At 49.7% G+C, this 18,819-nt stretch overlaps 1 protein-coding gene across 1 annotated transcript; it reads left to right on the top strand.

Annotated features, from left to right (window-relative positions):
* The first annotated feature begins 287 nt into the window (after nucleotides 1-287).
* On the top strand, nucleotides 288-18,200 carry LOC133339654 (glycine receptor subunit alpha-3-like). Its single transcript, XM_061547811.1, has 9 exons — nucleotides 288-364; nucleotides 1,517-1,647; nucleotides 4,747-4,814; nucleotides 5,517-5,737; nucleotides 10,784-10,866; nucleotides 11,318-11,455; nucleotides 12,992-13,206; nucleotides 14,084-14,224; nucleotides 16,590-18,200. The coding sequence occupies exons 1-9, from the start codon at nucleotides 303-305 to the stop codon at nucleotides 16,728-16,730; spliced, it is 1,200 nt and encodes a 399-aa protein (XP_061403795.1). The 5' UTR covers nucleotides 288-302; the 3' UTR covers nucleotides 16,731-18,200.
* The last annotated feature ends 619 nt before the right edge of the window (nucleotides 18,201-18,819 follow it).

The raw sequence follows: 18,819 nt of genomic DNA on the forward strand, positions 1-18,819 counted from the left end.
TTGTGTAGTTGTGGTGGTTGGTGTTGGTGGTTAGCGCTGTGCTACAATCCCGGCCACCCGAATTCTGGGCCTCCTCCCCTAGGTCGACTCAGCATTAAATGAGTACCTGGTGCGGTGTGTAAACATCGCCACAAGGGAGACAAAGGCGGCCGGGCGTGCATGATGCTGGTCACCCACCCCCTCGTGTGCCACGGTGCCGGCCTTCATACGCGCTGCTGCTACTCGCCATAGCTCACAGCACTTTCCCCTAGAGTCTGTTAAGGCTACCTGGGGAATATTTGTCTTTGTCAGGACTAGGTGAGATGGCTCGCTGGAAGGTGGCTGCGCTCTCTCTCCACTGCTGGCTGGCGGGGCTCTGTTGCAGGCAAGTCGCCACACGCCCCGTGCCATCATCACCATCATCACCATCATCATCATAACCATCATCATCACCATCATCATAACCATCATCATCACCATCATCACCATCATCACCCTCATTACCGTCATCATCATTATCATCATCACCATCGTCAAAACTATCATCACCATTATCATCATCATAACCATCACCCTCATAACCATCATCATCATTACCATCATAATCACCATCAGAGCCGGCCCTCGACCTTTGGGGGCCCTAAGCAAAATTTGGTTGGAGGCCCCTTTGATGTATGATTTTTTTCACCCACGAGCTAGCAGTGACTCTAGGAGGCCCTCTGCTGGCCACGGGGCCCTTTGCAATTGCAAGAGTCGCTTAGTGGCTGGGCTGGCTCTGATCACCATCATCATCACGACCATCATCACCATCATCATCATGATCGCCATTATCAGCTGGGTTGGTGAGTGAGTGATCATCTGAGTCTGTGAGTGAGTGATCATCTGGGTTGGTGAGTGAGTGATCAACTGGATTTGCGAAACTCAGCAGCAGCTTTCGCTGCTGAGATAATGGTAGCGCCTCTATAAATATGTAATAAAGCTCGTTGAGGCGACTTCTGGAATCCGTCTTTTATTCAACTTGTATTACAGTTTCCTTCACGCTGCTGACAGGCAGCGTGAGAGGGACAGATAGAGAGAGAGAGACTCACCGCCACGTGGCAACTCGGAGGCCCACTCCCGCGTGGCCCCCTTCCTCTGTTCGTTCCCGTTCTGGCCACGTGTCGTTCGTCTCCACCCCTATTTAATACCCGGGTCACGTGGTACGTTTCCACCAATCCTCGTTAGCCTCCATGGAATCTTCCAGGCTCCCTCGTCAGCTCCCGGGACCACGCCCCTGACTCATATCCCCATTGGCTGTGGCCAAAGCCAGCAAAACCAATCCTTATAGCTGTCACCTTTCCATCACGTCAGGGTCACGCCCCTAGGCTTCCCCCCCATTGGCTGTAAACCAGGACTGGCAGAGCCAATCACCATGACGAGTTGTGATACGTCAGTGAGCCGGATATATCCTCATATTACAAATATATTAACGTATGAACCAGAAGTGCGCTCACTCACTCCACTGGCTCGTGATTCCTCTTTAATTTATGGATCGCAGCTCGGTGGCTGTTGAAGTCAACAATTCCAGCAGCAGAAGCAACAGCAGCAACCTGTCGCCATCGGAGCTCCTGGAGAGTTTGATCGGCAAGACGTCTCGATATGACTACCGAGTACGGCCCAACTTCGGCGGTGAGTCCGTTCGGAATCTCCATTGTCACCATCACCGACATCACCACCTCAACCACCGCTCGCACCATCACTGCCATTACCAACACCACCACTAACACCCTCACCACCACCTCAATCGCCACCATCGCCGCTGTCACCACAACCACCACCACTATCTCAACCGCCACTATCACCACCACCTCAACCATCACCGTTATCACTTCAAAATCAACATCGAAACGATCACGGTGACGTCAAAACGGCCAGGCTATGTGCACGTTGAGGCCACGTGAAGTGTCGAACGCCCGCAGGCAGGAGGTTACGGGACAGACCCAGGTGTCACGGGTCAACTGACTGAGATGACTGGCTGATGCACCACCTGTGCCCCCTACTGTGCCAACTTTCTGTGCTTTAGCCACGCGGTGCTCCGCTCATTGTTGTGAGCGTCGCTTCTCTGTCCTCAATTGTTGCTGGAGGGCGACTGCCTCCAACTGCCCAGTAGCAGCGCCCTTCACGAGCCTCCTCCACAGAAGCCGATCTTGACACCACTGGTACCAGTCATCGGCAAGTGCACTCAGCTCCACATCCTCTTGTACCACATCACTCCATCTCTTCAATATCCAGCCGAACAAAAGCTGTTTAGGCATGTGGTGGCTGGGAATGCGGGCTACATGACCAGCTAACGCAGCCTTGCCTACCGGAGGAGCTCACCGATGGGACTTTGCCCAGTTCTTTTAAGGATTTGTGAGCTCCTCACACAATCCAGCCTGGTTAAACCCAGAATGGATCGTAGGCAGGCCAGCCTAAATGTTTATAACCGGCGAAGATGTTCCATTAGGGGGGGTCCATGTTTCGCAAACATAGAGAAGGGAGGGCATGACCGTGGCCGAGAAGATCTGAAGCTTCGTGTGGAGTGAGAGACCAAGTAGCTTCCAAACAGTGTTACACAGCCGATGAAAAGATAATGCCGGTTGACTGATTCGGAGTGAGACCTCTGCTGTCAAACGGGAGCCGGGCATGAGTACACTGCCCAGGTATGGGAAACTCTCCACTATCTTCACAACTGCCTCTTCAATTGGGAGTTGTGGGGGTGGAGTGTTTGGTGGCACGAAATACCCAGACAGGTGCTTAGATTTGGTGGGGCTGATGGTAAGGCCCCACCTCTTAGTGTCACTCTTCAGGTTCAGCAGCAGCACCTCCAGCTCCTCCTCTGAGTGAGCAACAATCACCAGATAATCGCCATACGTAACATGGTTGACCAATATGGAGCCATCCCTTGACTGCACTCGGGCATCGATCAGCCTCCCATTGTACCTGTACTAGATGAAAATGCCTCCGGTATGAACTACGTGGTCTAAACAGATGTTAAATAGAGGACATCCATATCGCACCCCAAAGTGAACAGGGAATGGCTCTGACTCACGTAGTTTTGCCCGGGCCTGCTCACCATCATGTAGGTTCTTAATGATTGTGAGCAGAGAGTCAAGGACTCTGATAGCACAAAGAACAACCCAGAGCCCATGTCTATTGATGGTATCATAGACCTTGACCAGGTCAATAAAGCAGAGATGTAGGTCCTGTTAGAATTCCCCACAACACTGCTGTAGCATAGGGAAAAAAATATGACATCTGTGCAGGACCGCCCTTTCCTGAAACCACATTGGGACTCTGCAAGCTTCTCCTCAGCGTGCCTGGCAAGGCGATATTGAATAATCCTTGCCACGATCTTTCCCTGCACACTGAGGAAGGAGATGCCCCTGTAGTTGTTACAGTCTAGGCAGTCTCCCTTCTTAAAAAAGGGGACCACAAGGGCATCCTTCCAATCCTTCGGAAACTTGTCCATTGGTTCAGACTGTTATTATGATGTCATGTAGGGCAGTCTGCACACAAACGCCAACCTCCCTCAGCATTTCACTTGGGAGATAATCTCTGCCCGGTGCTTTTTTGGTCTCGGACTCTGGATCATCTTCTGTACTTCCACTTCAGCCAGCTACGAAAGTGACTACTTTCAATATTTGAGTCATTGCAGCCTCAGCAGAGTCATCCCCACTTTGCCCCATGATGTTTTCCAGGCTGAGGAATCTCCCATCCCCCAAGACCTCACGGAAACGCTCAGCAAATCTGCAAACCTGTTCTTGGGGGTCGGAGATCAGATCAACTTTCTTTCCCGTAATGATGGTGATAGGTGTGGCTCTTGATGTAGTTAAAGAGTGATTTGTGATCGCGGGCTACTGAGGCAGACTCCATCTCTTCAGCAACCCGCGAACACCACCCATCCTTGCAGTGCCTCGCGGCTCTCCGAACTTCTGAGTGAAGGCTGGGGTAAGCATCCTCATTCTCTGACGTAGGTTTCTGTAGACGTGAGAGTGGGCCTGTCATATTTTCTCAGCCAGCCTGAACACCTCCTCTGTCAGCCAGGGTCTCTGAGGAGGTCTGGACCGTGTACCCAAAGCAGCCATTGCAGCTGCATGAGCCACAGTCCTAAACCTCGCCCATTTTCCCTCGGCATCAGAGGAGTAGGGGACTATGCCAACCCAGCCGCAAGCGATGATGAAATTTTCGCTTGCAACTTTCATCAGCTCGCTGAGACCAGGCCACTGTGGGTTTAAATGGGGTCCTAGATGTACACCCACCACGAGAGTGGAAGAATGGCAGGCGCATCTTACAGATGACGAGTCAATGGTCAGTGGGCAGATCAGCTCCAAGGTAGGTCCTGGTTGCAAAGAAATGGGCCCACATCTGGTGTTTCGTCACTATATAGTCCTTGAGATGTTATTGCTTGGACCCGGCATGCATCCATGATGTTTTGTAGATGCACCGATGCTGGTGCATCCACAAAAGTGGTAGTTGTGGTTGTAGTAGTAGTGGTTGTAGCCGTTATAGTAGTCATAGGTGTGGTAGTAGTGGTAGTTGTGGTTGTGGTAGTAGTGGTTATGGTAGTGCTAGTTGTGCTTGTAGTGGTTGTAGTAGGGCTAGTTGTGGTTGTAGTAGTGGCTGTAGTAATAGTTGTAGTTTTTGTAGTTGTTGTTGTAGTAGTGGTTGTAGTAATGGTTGTAGTAGTGATTGTAGCAGTGGTTGTGGTTGTAGTAACGCTGCGTGCCGCGCTGTGTCTGCATGCAGGGGCTCCGACAGTGATTAACTGCAGCATCTTCATCGAAAACTTCGGATCCATATCAGAAACAACCATGGTGAGGGTTGAGCGGTGAGGGTGAGTGGTGAGGGTGAGTGGTGAGGGTGAGTGGTGAGGGTGAGGGTAAGTGGTGAAGGTTGAACGGTGAGTGGTGAGGGTGAGTGGCTTCTACATCTACAGAACGTGAAGAACCAGTGACATCTACATCTGCAAAACATGAAGAACCAGTGGCATCTACATCTGCAGAACATGAATAACCAGTGGCATCTACATGAGATTCTTCAACTTTTAATGCCATCCCCCGTGTTTAGTGTACATGCCGTACAACACGTTTGAACTCGACAGGAGTAAAGTTGGACTTACGAACAAATCGAATTACGAACAAATTCTGGAACCTAACTCATTTGTAAGTAGAGGAGTCCCTGTATTGTAGTGTAGTAGTATATGATGTAGTGTAGTAGTAGTAGTATATAGTAGTGTAGTTTATAATGTAGTGTAGTTGTATATTGTAGTGGAGTATATAATGTAGTGTAGTAGTATATAGTAGTGTAGTATATAATATTGTGTAGTAGTATATAGTAGTGTAGTATATAATGTTGTGTAGTCGTATATACTGTAGCATAGTAGTGTATAATGTATATTAATACTGCACATGCCATACAACACGTTTGGAATCGACAAGAGCAAAGTTGGACTTACGAACAAATCGACTTAAGGACAGACCTCTAAAACGTACCACCCTCTCCTCTCCTCCCGCCAGGACTACAAAGTGTCCATCTTCATGCGGCAGATCTGGAACGACCCGCGGCTGAGCTACACGGGGTCCAGGCGGAGCCTCGCACTCGACAGCTCCATCATCGGCTCCATCTGGAGGCCCGACCTCTTCTTCTCCAACGAGATGAGCGGCAGCTTCCACTCTGTCACCACGGACAACCGCCGCATCACCGTCTACAGCAACGGAGATATCTTCTACTCGCTGCGGTGGTGGCCCACACGAGACGACCACGAAGATCTCCCCTCCACTCCCCTGTAGCCTCTCAATAGACTATATACTCTTAGTTCTTTCGGTAAAGTCACGTAGGTAAAAAAATGTAATTATTTTTTTAAAATAATTTTAATTTCATTTTTTTACCTACGTGACTTTACCGAAAGAACTAAGAGTATGAATCATTGCAGTCACGAAAGCTTCAAATCTAGAATCTCAATAGACTATATTCTCAATAGACTATGTACAAACCTTTGATGGTAGCCGGGAGGTTTGCAGAGAACCTTGGTCTCGGAAAAGACAATTTCATGAAAGGTTTGTACACGAAGCCATACAAATATACAAACACAGACATAATTTCAACCGTGATGATGGGTACAAACTTAGTAATCATTGGAAAGATGTTATCAACCACGCAAAAAAGACTTAATTACACTTTTTTGGACCATCTTATCTGACAGGCACTATCTTACTTTACTTTACCGAGTGTTAACATCCCCAGTTATTTTTCTAACAGTACCCTCTTCATTGTTCAGCCAGCATTGGTATAAACATGGGCATTTTCGTTCTTTTGTCTATCATGTGTATCAGGCCTCCCCTCCCCCTCTCTGCCCAATGTGTTGAGCACTCCGTGCTGTCTTTGAGCCCCGCCCCCCTCCCTCCCGATACGTTTCCATTCATTGGCTACCACATTCTGATGAGCTCCCCCCACCCCCTCTCCTCCCCCCTTCAACTTGCTTATAAGGGTTTACATCTTGAATCATTGCCTCACCTGATGACGGAGACTTGTGTTGCCTCCGAAACGTCGTGATTTTTGTTTTATTTTATTTTCATTAATTTTTATGTTTTACCTACGTGACTTTACCGAAAAAACCTAAGAATATGAATCCTTGCAGTCACGAAAGCTTCTTCTCACTAGACTGTTGGGGGCAAGATGCTGTAAGTAGCAGTAGCGCCTATGAAGGTAGACACAGACAAAGATCCCCCGTGTAGCCTGTTAACAGACTTTCGGGGCAAGTGCTGTAAGTAGCATTAGCGCCTATGAAGGTAGACGCAGACAAAGATCCCCCGTGTAGCCTGTTAACAGACTTTCGGGGCAAGTGCTGTAAGTAGCAGTAGCGCCTATGAAGGTAGACACAGACAAAGATCCCCCGTGTAGCCTGTTAACAGACTTTCGGGGCAAGTGCTGTAAGTAGCATTAGCGCCTATGAAGGTAGACGCAGACAAAGATCCCCCGTGTAGCCTGTTAACAGACTTTCGGGGCAAGTGCTGTAAGTAGCATTAGCGCCTATGAAGGTAGACACAGACAAAGATCCCCCGTGTAGCCTGTTAACAAACTTTCGGGGCAAGTGCTGTAAGTAGCAGTAGCGCCTATGAAGGTAGACACAGACAAAGATCCCCCGTGTAGCCTGTTAACAGACTTTCGGGGCAAGTGCTGTAAGTAGCATTAGCGCCTATGAAGGTAGACGCAGACAAAGATCCCCCGTGTAGCCTGTTAACAGACTTTCGGGGCAAGTGCTGTAAGTAGCAGTAGCGCCTATGAAGGTAGACACAGACAAAGATCCCCCGTGTAGCCTGTTAACAGACTTTCGGGGCAAGTGCTGTAAGTAGCAGTAGCGCCTATGAAGGTAGACGCAGACAAAGATCCCCCGTGTAGCCTGTTAACAGACTTTCGGGGCAAGTGCTGTAAGTAGCAGTAGCGTCTATGAAGGTAGACGCAGACAAAGATCCCCCGTGTAGCCTGTTAACAAACTTTCGGGGCAAGTGCTGTAAGTAGCAGTAGCGCCTATGAAGGTAGACGCAGACAAAGATCCCCCGTGTAGCCTGTTAACAGACTTTCGGGGCAAGTGCTGTAAGTAGCAGTAGCGCCTATGAAGGTAGACACAGACAAAGATCCCCCGTGTAGCCTGTTAACAAACTTTCGGGGCAAGTGCTGTAAGTAGCATTAGCGCCTATGAAGGTAGACGCAGACAAAGATCCCCCGTGTAGCCTGTTAACAGACTTTCGGGGCAAGTGCTGTAAGTAGCAGCAGCGCCTATGAAGGTAGACGCAGACAAAGATCCCCCGTGTAGCCTGTTAACAAACTTTCGGGGCAAGTGCTGTAAGTAGCATTAGCGTCTATGAAGGTAGACGCAGACAAAGATCCCCCGTGTAGCCTGTTAACAGACTTTCGGGGCAAGTGCTGTAAGTAGCAGCAGCGCCTATGAAGGTAGACGCAGACAAAGATCCCCCGTGTAGCCTGTTAACAAACTTTCGGGGCAAGTGCTGTAAGTAGCAGTAGCGCCTATGAAGGTAGACGCAGACAAAGATCCCCCGTATAGCCTGTTAACAGACTTTCGGGGCAAGTGCTGTAAGTAGCAGTAGCGCCTATGAAGGTAGACGCAGACAAAGATCCCCCGTGTAGCCTGTTAACAAACTTTCGGGGCAAGTGCTGTAAGTAGCAGTAGCGCCTATGAAGGTAGACGCAGACAAAGATCCCCCGTGTAGCCTGTTAACAGACTTTCGGGGCAAGTGCTGTAAGTAGCAGCAGCGTCTATAAAGGTAGGCACAGACAAAGATCCCCCGTATAGCCTGTTAACAGACTTTCGGGGCAAGTGCTGTAAGTAGCAGCGGCGTCTATGAAGGTAGACACAGACAAAGATCCCCCGTATAGCCTGTTAACAAACTTTCGGGGCAAGTGCTGTAAGTAGCAGCAGCGTCTATAAAGGTAGACACAGACAAAGATCCCCCGTGTAGCCTGTTAACAGACTTTCGGGGCAAGTGCTGTAAGTAGCAGCGGCGTCTATGAAGGTAGACACAGACAAAGATCCCCCGTGTAGCCTCTAACAGACAGGTCGGGGCAAGTGCTGTTAGTCGCGAGTAGCAGCACCTATAAGGGTCGGCACTGTGGCACACAGGAGGGGTGGGTGGCCAGCAGTATGCCCGGCCGCCTTTGGCTTCCCAATGGGCGATGCTCACTATTACACACCGCTACACCAGGTACTCATTTGAGGCTCAGTCGACCTAGGGGAAGCCCAGGACCGGTTCAGATAATCGCCACATTGGTGTGGGTGGTGGCTGTGAGCGAGAATCGAACTCGGGTCTCCGGGTTCGTAGCGCAGCGTAGTGCTAACCACTACACTTCCACGTGGCACTCACACACACACAGAAAGACAACGATCCCCCGTATACTCTTTGGTTCTTTCGGTAAATTCACGGAGGTAGAAAAATAAAATAAAATAAAAAAATCACATATCACGACGTTTCGATCGCAACACAAGCGGTCGTCCTCAGGCAGAAAAAATAATCCAGCAGTGGAACTGCTGAACCAGGAAGAACAGAGCGAGAGAGCTGTTACAACAAAGTTATATATGTGGTGAAGGGCAAGCAAGCGGGGTCTGATCTGGAAGGGAATTCCATCCCCGCACGCAAGCACGTCAGTTGTGTTAATGGGGGAGATTAGGGAGAGAGATTAGCGAGCACCTACGCACACACCCACACAACAACAACAACCGCCATTCGCCACTAAGTGGCAGTGACATCACCATGGCACTTGTGCCAGGCTATGTGCACCTTAAGGCCACGTGAAGTGTCGAACACCCGCTGGCAGGTTATGGGGCAGACCCAAGTGCCACGGGTCGACTGACTGAGATGAGTGGCCGATGCACCACCTGTGCCCCCTACTGTGCTAACTTCCTTTGCTTTAGCCGCCCGGCGCTCCGCTCGTTGTTGTGAGTGGCGCACCTCTGCCCTCCGCTATTGTTGCTGGAAGGCGACTGCCTCCAACTACCCAGTCGCTTCACCACTGCCCCACAAACTCCACACTGCCCACAGACTCAACACTGCCCACAGACTCAACACTGCCCACAGACTCAACACTGCCCACAGACTCAACACTGCCCACAAACTCAACACTGCCCACAGACTCAGCACTGCCCCACAAACTCCACACTGCCCACAGACTCAACACTGCCCACAGACTCAACACTGCCCACAAACTCAACACTGCACCACAAACTCAATACTGCCCCACAAACTCAACACTGCCCACAGACTCAACACTGCCCACAGACTCAACATTGCACCACAGACTCAGCACTGCCCACAGACTCAACACTGCCCCACAAACTCAACACTGCCCACAGACTCAACACTGCCCCACAGACTCAACACTGCCCACAGACTCAACACTGCCCACAGACTCAACACTGCCCCACAGACTCAACACTGCCCCACAGACTCAACACTGCCCATAGACTCAACACTGCCCCACAGACTCAACACTGCCCATAGACTCAACACTGCCCATAGACACAACACTGCCCACAGACTCAACACTGTCCATAGACTCAACACTGCCCCACAAACTCCACACTGCCCACAGACTCAACACTGCCCACAGACTCAACACTGCCCACAAACTCAACACTGCCCCACAAACTCAACACTGCCCATAGACTCAACACTACCCACAGACTCAACACTGCACCACAAACTCAACACTGCCCCACAGACTCAACACTGCCCACAGACTCAACACTGTCCATAGACTCAACACTGCCCACAGACTCAACACTGCCCATAGACTCAACACTACCCACAGACTCAACACTGCACCACAAACTCAACACTGCCCCACAGACTCAACACTGCCCACAAACTCAACACTGCACCACAAACTCAACACTGCCCCACAGACTCAACACTGCCCACAGGTCCCTTGGGAGATCGACGCCAGTGGCCATCAGGAGGTCCTCGTTGCGGCACACATCCGCACGCCCCATCTCCATTGCTCGTAGCCAGCCAGTGCGGCCGTCCCCGCAATACCCCGGGAGCCGTTGGGCTGTGGCAGTGCCCGACCCCGGAGTTGGGGTGGCGGCCTCGGCCTCGTCCCCCACTTCTTGGCCACCGCAGATCCGGTGGTGAACGCTGCGGGTGTGGGGCAGCGTTGTCGCAAGTTGAATTTTGTGCAATGTTTTCTCGGTTATTGTCGGTTGTCCTCTGACCCACGTGTGTTGCTGCTGCTGCTCGTGCTGCTGCTGCTCATGCTGCTGCTGCTGCAGGCTGTCCCTGACTCTCTCCTGCCACATGGACCTCCACAACTTCCCCATGGACACCCAGGTCTGCCTCATCTACCTGGAAAGCTGTGAGTGCTGCCGGGATGGGGCCATCGATGCTTAGACAATTTGCATTGTGTGCGTGTGAGTGTGCAGGAACGTGTTCTCATATAGGCCACAGTAGTAGACACTGTGCCTGGGGCCTTCCTACTCACCCAGTCACACAGCCACCTACTCACTCACCCACCCACTCAACCACCCACTCACACAGCCACCCACCCACCAGGGCCGTGATATCCAATCGGCCACGGTAAGCACTGTGCCTTGGGCCTACGAAAATTAAAGGGCCCACAATGCACGTGTGACCAAGATATCTTCTTGAATCAATACATTAAGATGGCTGCTCGTTGCAACGCGAACCGCCGAGCGGCAGGCGATTTTGACGAGCGGCGATCTGCCGGCCTTGTCACTCCCCCTGCCCCCTCCCTCCTTCTCCCCCTGCCCCCGAACCCACCCTCTCCACCACCGCCGATGGTCTAGACGGCTACACGCTCCGGGACCTGCTGTTCCAGTGGCTTCCCGGGGACGCTGTGACTTTCGCCGACGGGCTCAGCCTGCCCCAGTTCCAGCTGATGAGGACTGCCGAGTTGGGTGACTGCACCAAGACATACGTCACGGGTAAGGTGGCGGGGGTGTGGGTGGCTGGGTGGGTGGTTGGGTGGGTGGCTGGGTAGTTGAGTGGGTCGGGAATTCATAGCAAAATATACAGAGATCCCCCCCCGTATCGCCTGTAACGGACTGTAGTGGCAAGTGTTGTTAGCGAGCACCTATGAAGGCCAGAACGGCAGACGAGGGGGTGGGTGGCCAGCACCACGCGCAGCCGCCTTTGTCTCCCCAGTGGCAATGTTTTTACGCACCGCACCAGGTACTCATTTGAGGCTGAGTCGACCTAGGGGAGGACCAGGACCGGATCAGACAATTATATTTTCTGGTGTTGGCCGTGAGTGGGAATCAAACTCGGGTCGCACGGTTCATCGCGCAGCGTAGCGCTAACCACTACACCCACCACTCCCCACCACCACCACCAGCAGCAGCAGCAGCAATTCTCGCTCACGACCAAGCGTGGTGCTGGCCAACCACCCGTTTCGTGTGCCCCAGTGCCGGTAGCCTTCATAGGTGTCCGCTAACAGCACTTGCCCGGCAGTCTGTTCAGGCTGTACAGGGGATCTTTGTCTTTGGACGGGTGGTTGCGGGGGCGGGGGGGAGTGTGTACCCAGCTGGGGTTGTTCGGAGTGCCACGGCTTTTCACAATGACGACCAAAGTCCCTCTTGGAGCAGAAACATGATCATATATTGAATGGTGTTCGTGTTTTGATTTAAAGCTTTTGTGACTGCAGGGATACATATTCTTGGTTATTTCAGTAAAGTCACGTAGAAGAGAAATAATACGATAATAACAATATAAAACAATACAAATTCTCACGACGTTTCGACTGCAACACAAGCAATCATCATCAGGTGTGAAATCCACAGCAAGAAAATTTGAAAAAAGTGGCGGTTTTTTCTAACGTCAGCACCACGGACAGCGATTTGGCAGTTGGTCAGATGGACGAGTCCATCTATGTTCGGAAAAGAGGAGGGGGGACTCGTCCATCTGACCAACTGCCAAATCGCTGTCCGTGGTGCTGACGTTAGAAAAAAAACGTCACTTTTTGTCCAATTTTCTTGCCGTGGATTTCACACCTGATGATGAGTGCTTGTTTTGCAGTCGAAACGTCGTGATCATTTTTATTGTTTTATATTTTTCTTATTTTATTATTTCCCTTCTACGTGACTTTACCGAAAGAACCAAGAATACGGTGTTCATGTGTTTGTGTGCCGCTTTAAACTTTCTTCTCGAAGACGATTGCCTTCTGCTCCAATTGCCACCGCGCGTCATTGCTGCCCCTTAATTTTCTATCGTTTCCCCCTCTTGCTATTTCTGTTGGGCCCCTGGGTCACACTCAGGCAGGGGACTCTCATCCCGCCCTCTTGATTTTCCCACCGAGGCAACGCAAATGTCCGCTTGGAGTATAGCCACGAGCTGGGTGGGGATGGCAACGATCCCAGACAACGTGATGTAGTAGCCGCTGCAAGGGCCTGCGGAATCCCTGCGTCTGAATGCCTCTCTCTCTCTCTGTCTCCTCTCTGTCTGCCTCTCCGTCTCTCTTCCAGGTAGCTTCACCTGCATAGACGCCAAGTTTGTGTTGCACAGAGAGATGGGATTCTACCTCATCCAGCTCTACATCCCCAGCATCCTCATCGTCATCATCTCCTGGGTCTCCTTCTGGATCAACATGAACGTGGCCCAGGCGCGCGTGGGTCTGGGCATCACTACAGTGCTCACCATGACCACGCAGAGCACGGGGTCACGCTCCTCCATGCCCAAGGTGATGGCGGGGCACCTGCGATGCACCACAGCAGCTTTGGATTGGCTTTGGGATAGAGATGGTGAGTTGGGGGGGGGGGTAAATGGGTGAGTGGAACGGGCTGGGGTGGATAGGTGGGTGGATGGGTGGGTGGGTGAGTGAGTGGGTGGGTGGGTGGGTGGATGGGTGGGTGGGTGGATGGGTGGGTGGGTGAGTGGATGGGTGGGTGGGTGAGTGGATGGGTGGGTGGGTGAGTGGGTGGATGGGTGGGTGAGTCGGTGAGTGACCGAGTGGGTGAGTGGCATTGGCTAAAAATAAGATGAGCTGATGGATGAGCGAGTGGGTGAGTGAGTGCGTAAGTGGCACGGGCTAGAGAAGAGATGGAGCTGACGCGGTACAGGAGGATGTGGAGCTGAGTGAACTTGCCGATGACTGGTACCAGCGGTGTCAAGATCGGCCTCTGTGGAGGAGGCTCGTGAAGGACGCTATTGGATCGTTGGAGGCAGTTGCCACCCAGCAACAACAACGAGCGGAGTGCTGGGTGGATAAATCACAGCAAGTTGGCACAGTAGGGGAGCACAGGTGGTGCATCGACCAGTCATCTCAGTCAGCCAACCCATGGCACCTGGGTCTGTCCCTAGACCTCCTGCCAGCGGGCGTTCAACACTTCACGTGGACTTAAAGTGCACATAGCCTGGCACAAGCATCGTGGTGACGTCACCGCCACTCAGTAGCGAATGGCGGTTGTTGTTCTTGTCTGTGTGTCTTTGTCTTTGTGTCTGTGTGTCTGTGTGTGGTGTGTGTCTGTGTGTGTGGTGTGTGTCTGTGTGTGTGGTGTGTGTGTGGTGTGCGTCTGTGTGTATCTATGTGTGGTGTGTGCATGCTGGGTGTCTCCCAGCTCTCCTACATCAACGCGATGGACGTGTGGATGACGGCGTGCCTCTTCTTCGTGTTCGGCGCGCTGCTCGAGTACATCATGGTCGTCATGACGGCCATGCGGGCCAGGAGCCTCGCCAAGACAACGCTCACCACCTACCACGTAAGACTCTCACCCACAGCCAGCCAGCCGCAACGGGTGATGGGAGAGGTGGGGGGAGGCGGGGTGGGGGGGCTAGGTTTGTATGAGGGGAGACCTTTTCTACAGAGTGAGTGGAGTTTTTAGGTCCCCTTCTCTTCTACAGAATGAGTGGAGTTTGTATATTCTCCCCTCTTTTACTACAGAGTGAGTGGAGTCTGTATGTTCTCCCCTGTACTAAACAGTGAGAGTGAGTGAGTGGAGCATTATTATCACTAAACCACGATTTAAATATCCAACTCATCTTATGTTGGAGGCCCCAGGGGGACGGTTGTCTATGACGTCTCCTGGCCAAACCCCATTTGGTGGAGCCAGAAGACTGAACCCGCACGCTCGGGGTTCCTCCAGGCATGGTAAAAAGCCACTGCGAGTGGCCACGTAGAATGTTCGAATGCTAACTTGAGAGAAGAGGCTGCCACTCTACTGTTGGGATCTTAACAGGTAAAGCCTGGATCTCTGTGGTATTCAGGAGGTCCGGTGGACTGGTTCTGACTCTAATAACCACGAATACAAATCTTTATTTAGACTGGAGGATTAACTACGAGGGGTGGACAGTGGCGGTGAGGTGTGGGAAGCTGTGAGTCCGAGGCTGGGCACGCCTAGAGGGGGCAAGCCTGGGCATGCCCGGAGGGGCAATGCCTGGGCACGCCCAGTGGCATGCCTGGGCACTCTGCTCGCTAAGTGGATAACAGCAGAGCCACAGCCAATCATCATCAATCAAACTCTTCTCACTAAGTGGATGACAGCAGAGCCACAGCCAATCAACATCAAACTCTGCCCACTAAGTGGATGATTGCAGAGCCATGCCAATCAACATTGATCAAACTCCACCACCCACTGTTGTAAAAATATGGCAACTACTGAATTGTAAAGGCGATCACGTTTGATTTCTGATTAACCAGAGCAGCAACATATTTGTTCGGTTTGAAGCACTGTGTGACTTGTAATAACAAATTTCCTAGAATAACAATGTATAACTGTTTTTAGATGATTCATTTGGGCTTAAGGGGAAAATCCACGCATTATTAATTCACGTGAAAACCTCAGGTTCGCGTGGTTAATCTGCAAATGGGATAAACCGCACACGCGGAAAATAGAGAGTCTCTTTAACAAGTAATAGGAGGCTTTCACGACCAATATTATCCATAAGGGAGATTTTTGGGTTAGATCACATAAATATAAATGTGTCGTTAAAGCCGACACCACTCGACACAGCCAATTATTAAGATTTGTCACGTCAACAAAACATGCCAATTCGTTACCAGTTCGGCACTCACCAGTTGTGTACTGGAGAGTAAACCCACTACAACATTTAAACATTTGAGTATCTTGACGTTTCGCCAGTAATTATAACAACCAGCACCATCATGATACTTGAATCGTCAATGTTATGGTGGGTTTACTCTCCAACACACAAACAGTAAGTGCTGTACTAGTAACTAATTGGCAACGTTTTGTTTACGTCGCAAACCTCACAAATTGGCCGTGTCGGATGGTGGTGGTGGGTTTAACAACACATTTATAAGGGAAATAATAAAATAATAAAAAATTCAACATAATAAAACAGTTTAACACGTAGGCTTTCGCGACCAATGTTATTCATAATCAACGATTTTTGGGTTTAGATCGCGTTTATTTATAAATGTGTCGTAACCCTCCACCACCCGACACGGCCAATCAGTAAAAAATGTGTCACGTTGACAAAGACAAATAGTTCACTGCTTTAACACACCGGTGGGCTAAAGCAGTGAACTATTTGTCTTTGTCAACGTGACACATTTTTTACTGATTGGCCGTGTCGGGTGGTGGAGGGTTACGACACATTTATAAATAAACGCGATCTAAACCCAAAAATCGTTGATTATGAATAATAAAACAATTCTCACGACGTTTCGGCCACAACGCAAGCAGCCGTCCTCAGGTGAAAACCAGGTCTGTCGAGGCGACAGCGTCTGAATGAAACAGCACACGTGCTTGGAGCATATATATAAGCTGGGTTGGAAGGGGGGAAAAGAGCGCCTTGACACATTCAGACGCTGTCGCCTCGACAGACCTGGTTTTCACCTGAGGACGGCTGCTTGCGTTGTGGCCGAAACGTCGTGAGAATTGTTTTATTATGTTTTATTTCTATTATTCTATTACTTCCCTTCTACGTGATGACTTTACCGAAAGAACCAAGAAGATGAATCCCTGCAGTCACGAAAGCTTTAAATCGAAATTTAACACGTTTATATTTACGCCATTTAACCCAACAAAATTGTCTTGTGTATCGAGAGTGGTGCCGTCGATTAAGTAGGATTAATGTGAACCCGCCCCCGCCTGCCCTTAGGTCAATACAGATGAAGGATGTGCCAAGTGGATGGTGCGGGCGCAGGGGATCGACAACGCCTCTCGATTCGTTTTCCCCATCAGCTTCGCCGTCTTCAACGTCGCCTATTGGCTCCTCTGCCTCCAGTCGAGGGGGAAATAGCGAGGGGTGGTGCACGCAGGGAATCAATGCAGGGATTCCTATACTTACGAACAAGTTAGATTCCATAGGTCTGTGTTCGTACGTCTATTTGTTCGTAAGTTCAAATTTACTTCGGTCAGATTTAAGACATGTTGTACGGCAATGTAAAGTACTATTACACATTATACAATACTATACTACATTATATACCTCTACACTTCAGTACAGGAACTCCTCGACTTACCAACGAGTTAGGTTCAATAGGTCTGTGTTCGTAAGTCTATTTGTTCCTAAGTCTATCTTTACTTCTGTCGATGTTGTAAGGCATGTACTCCTATAGATGTAGATGCCACTAGTTCTTCACGTTCTGTAGATGTAGATGCCACTGGTTATTTACATTCTGCAGATGTAGATGTCACTGGTTCTTCACGTTCTGCAGATGTAGATGCCACTGGTTCTTCACGTTCTGCAGATGTAGATGCCACTGGTTCTTCACGTTCTGCATATGTAGATGCCACTGGTTCCTCGTGTTCTACAGATGTAGATGCCACTGGTTATTTACATTCTGCAGATGTAGATGTCACTGGTTCTTCACGTTCTGCAGATGTAGATGCCACTGGTTCTTCACGTTCTGCAGATGTAGATGCCACTGGTTCTTCACGTTCTGTAGATATAGATGCCACTGGTTCTTCACGTTCTGTAGATATAGATGCCACTGGTTCCTCGTGTTCTGCAGATGTAGATGCCACTGGTTCTTCGCGTTCTGTAGATATAGATGCCACTGGTTCTTCGCGTTCTGTAGATATAGATGCCACTGGTTCTTCGCGTTCTGCAGATGTAGATGCCACTGGTTCCTCGTGTTCTACAGATGTAGATGCCACTGGTTATTTACATTCTGCAGATGTACATGTCACTGGTTCTTCGCGTTCTGTAGATGTAGATGCCACTGGTTCCTCGTGTTCTACAGATGTAGATGCCACTGATTCTTCACGTTCTGCAGATGTAGATGCCACTGGTTTTTCACGTTCTACAGATGTAGATGCCACTGATTCTTCACGTTCTGTAGATGTAGATGCCACCACCGCCATCTATTGCACAGCGGTTGAACTTACGACTCTCGGTCCAAATAGGCAAGTGGACATACAGACAGGTTTGTTCGTATCTCTGAAAGTTTGTAAGGCGAATGTTCGTAAGTAGAGGAGTCCCTGCAACAACAATACTTTCATTTTACATAGCATCCTTCGTGCTAATAGCATCCCGTAGCACTGTGCATAAATTATTTACAGGAGGTCATCGATTATCCGGCGGCTTCAGGGGGAAGGGGACGCCAGATTTTCTAAAATCCCGCATAATCACTCCTCATCATGACTTAAAATCGCCAATTTTTGCGCATTTTTACGTGACATTATGCTTTTAGGTGTTGTGTGTATGTGGTTTTGTCGTGTTTTAAATGTGTTAACTACGTGAAATTGGTATAAATAAACATACAAATGGACACAAATAACCGGCTGTAAAAAGTTACGTATTTACTATGCCATTCTTACCACTCCAATGTCGCAGACTCTGCATCATGGGGTGATATATATACGTGCAGTAATTTTCATAGTTTAAGTTTGATGTAGGGTATAATGTAGTGTATATCATATTTAACACTGAAATTAAGCGTAGCTACTTTGTTATGTCACACGTACACGGTGTGAATGGCCAGACTGGTTACAGCCTTTGGAGCGGTTTTGCAGGTTTCGCTGGATCGGCCCGAGACCGCCGGATAACGTTGGAAGCAGCCAGATAACACTGATCAACACACTTTTTCTGGCATAAGGTATTCCAACGGGTTCAAATCTGGAATCAGTTTTTGTCTATCACATCAGGTTTTTGAGATATCAAATATTACATTTTCAATAAAAACTGCAGAAGAAAAATATTAAATAAATGTGGATATCTACATAAAATGATGATATTATAAACACACTATCCTAAAAATACAGCACCATATTTTAACACTAAAGCAGGCACTGACTCGCAACAACTTGCAATCATAAGTGACAGAGTTAATTTTGGGTAGAATCAATGAAAATGGGGTATGCCGATAGCATAAAAATGATGTGAT

The sequence above is a fragment of the Lethenteron reissneri genome, unplaced genomic scaffold (assembly GCF_015708825.2).
Source record: "Lethenteron reissneri isolate LAM-NWPU_2019-01 unplaced genomic scaffold, ASM1570882v1 scaffold_1938, whole genome shotgun sequence".
Lineage (NCBI taxonomy): Eukaryota > Metazoa > Chordata > Hyperoartia > Petromyzontiformes > Petromyzontidae > Lethenteron > Lethenteron reissneri.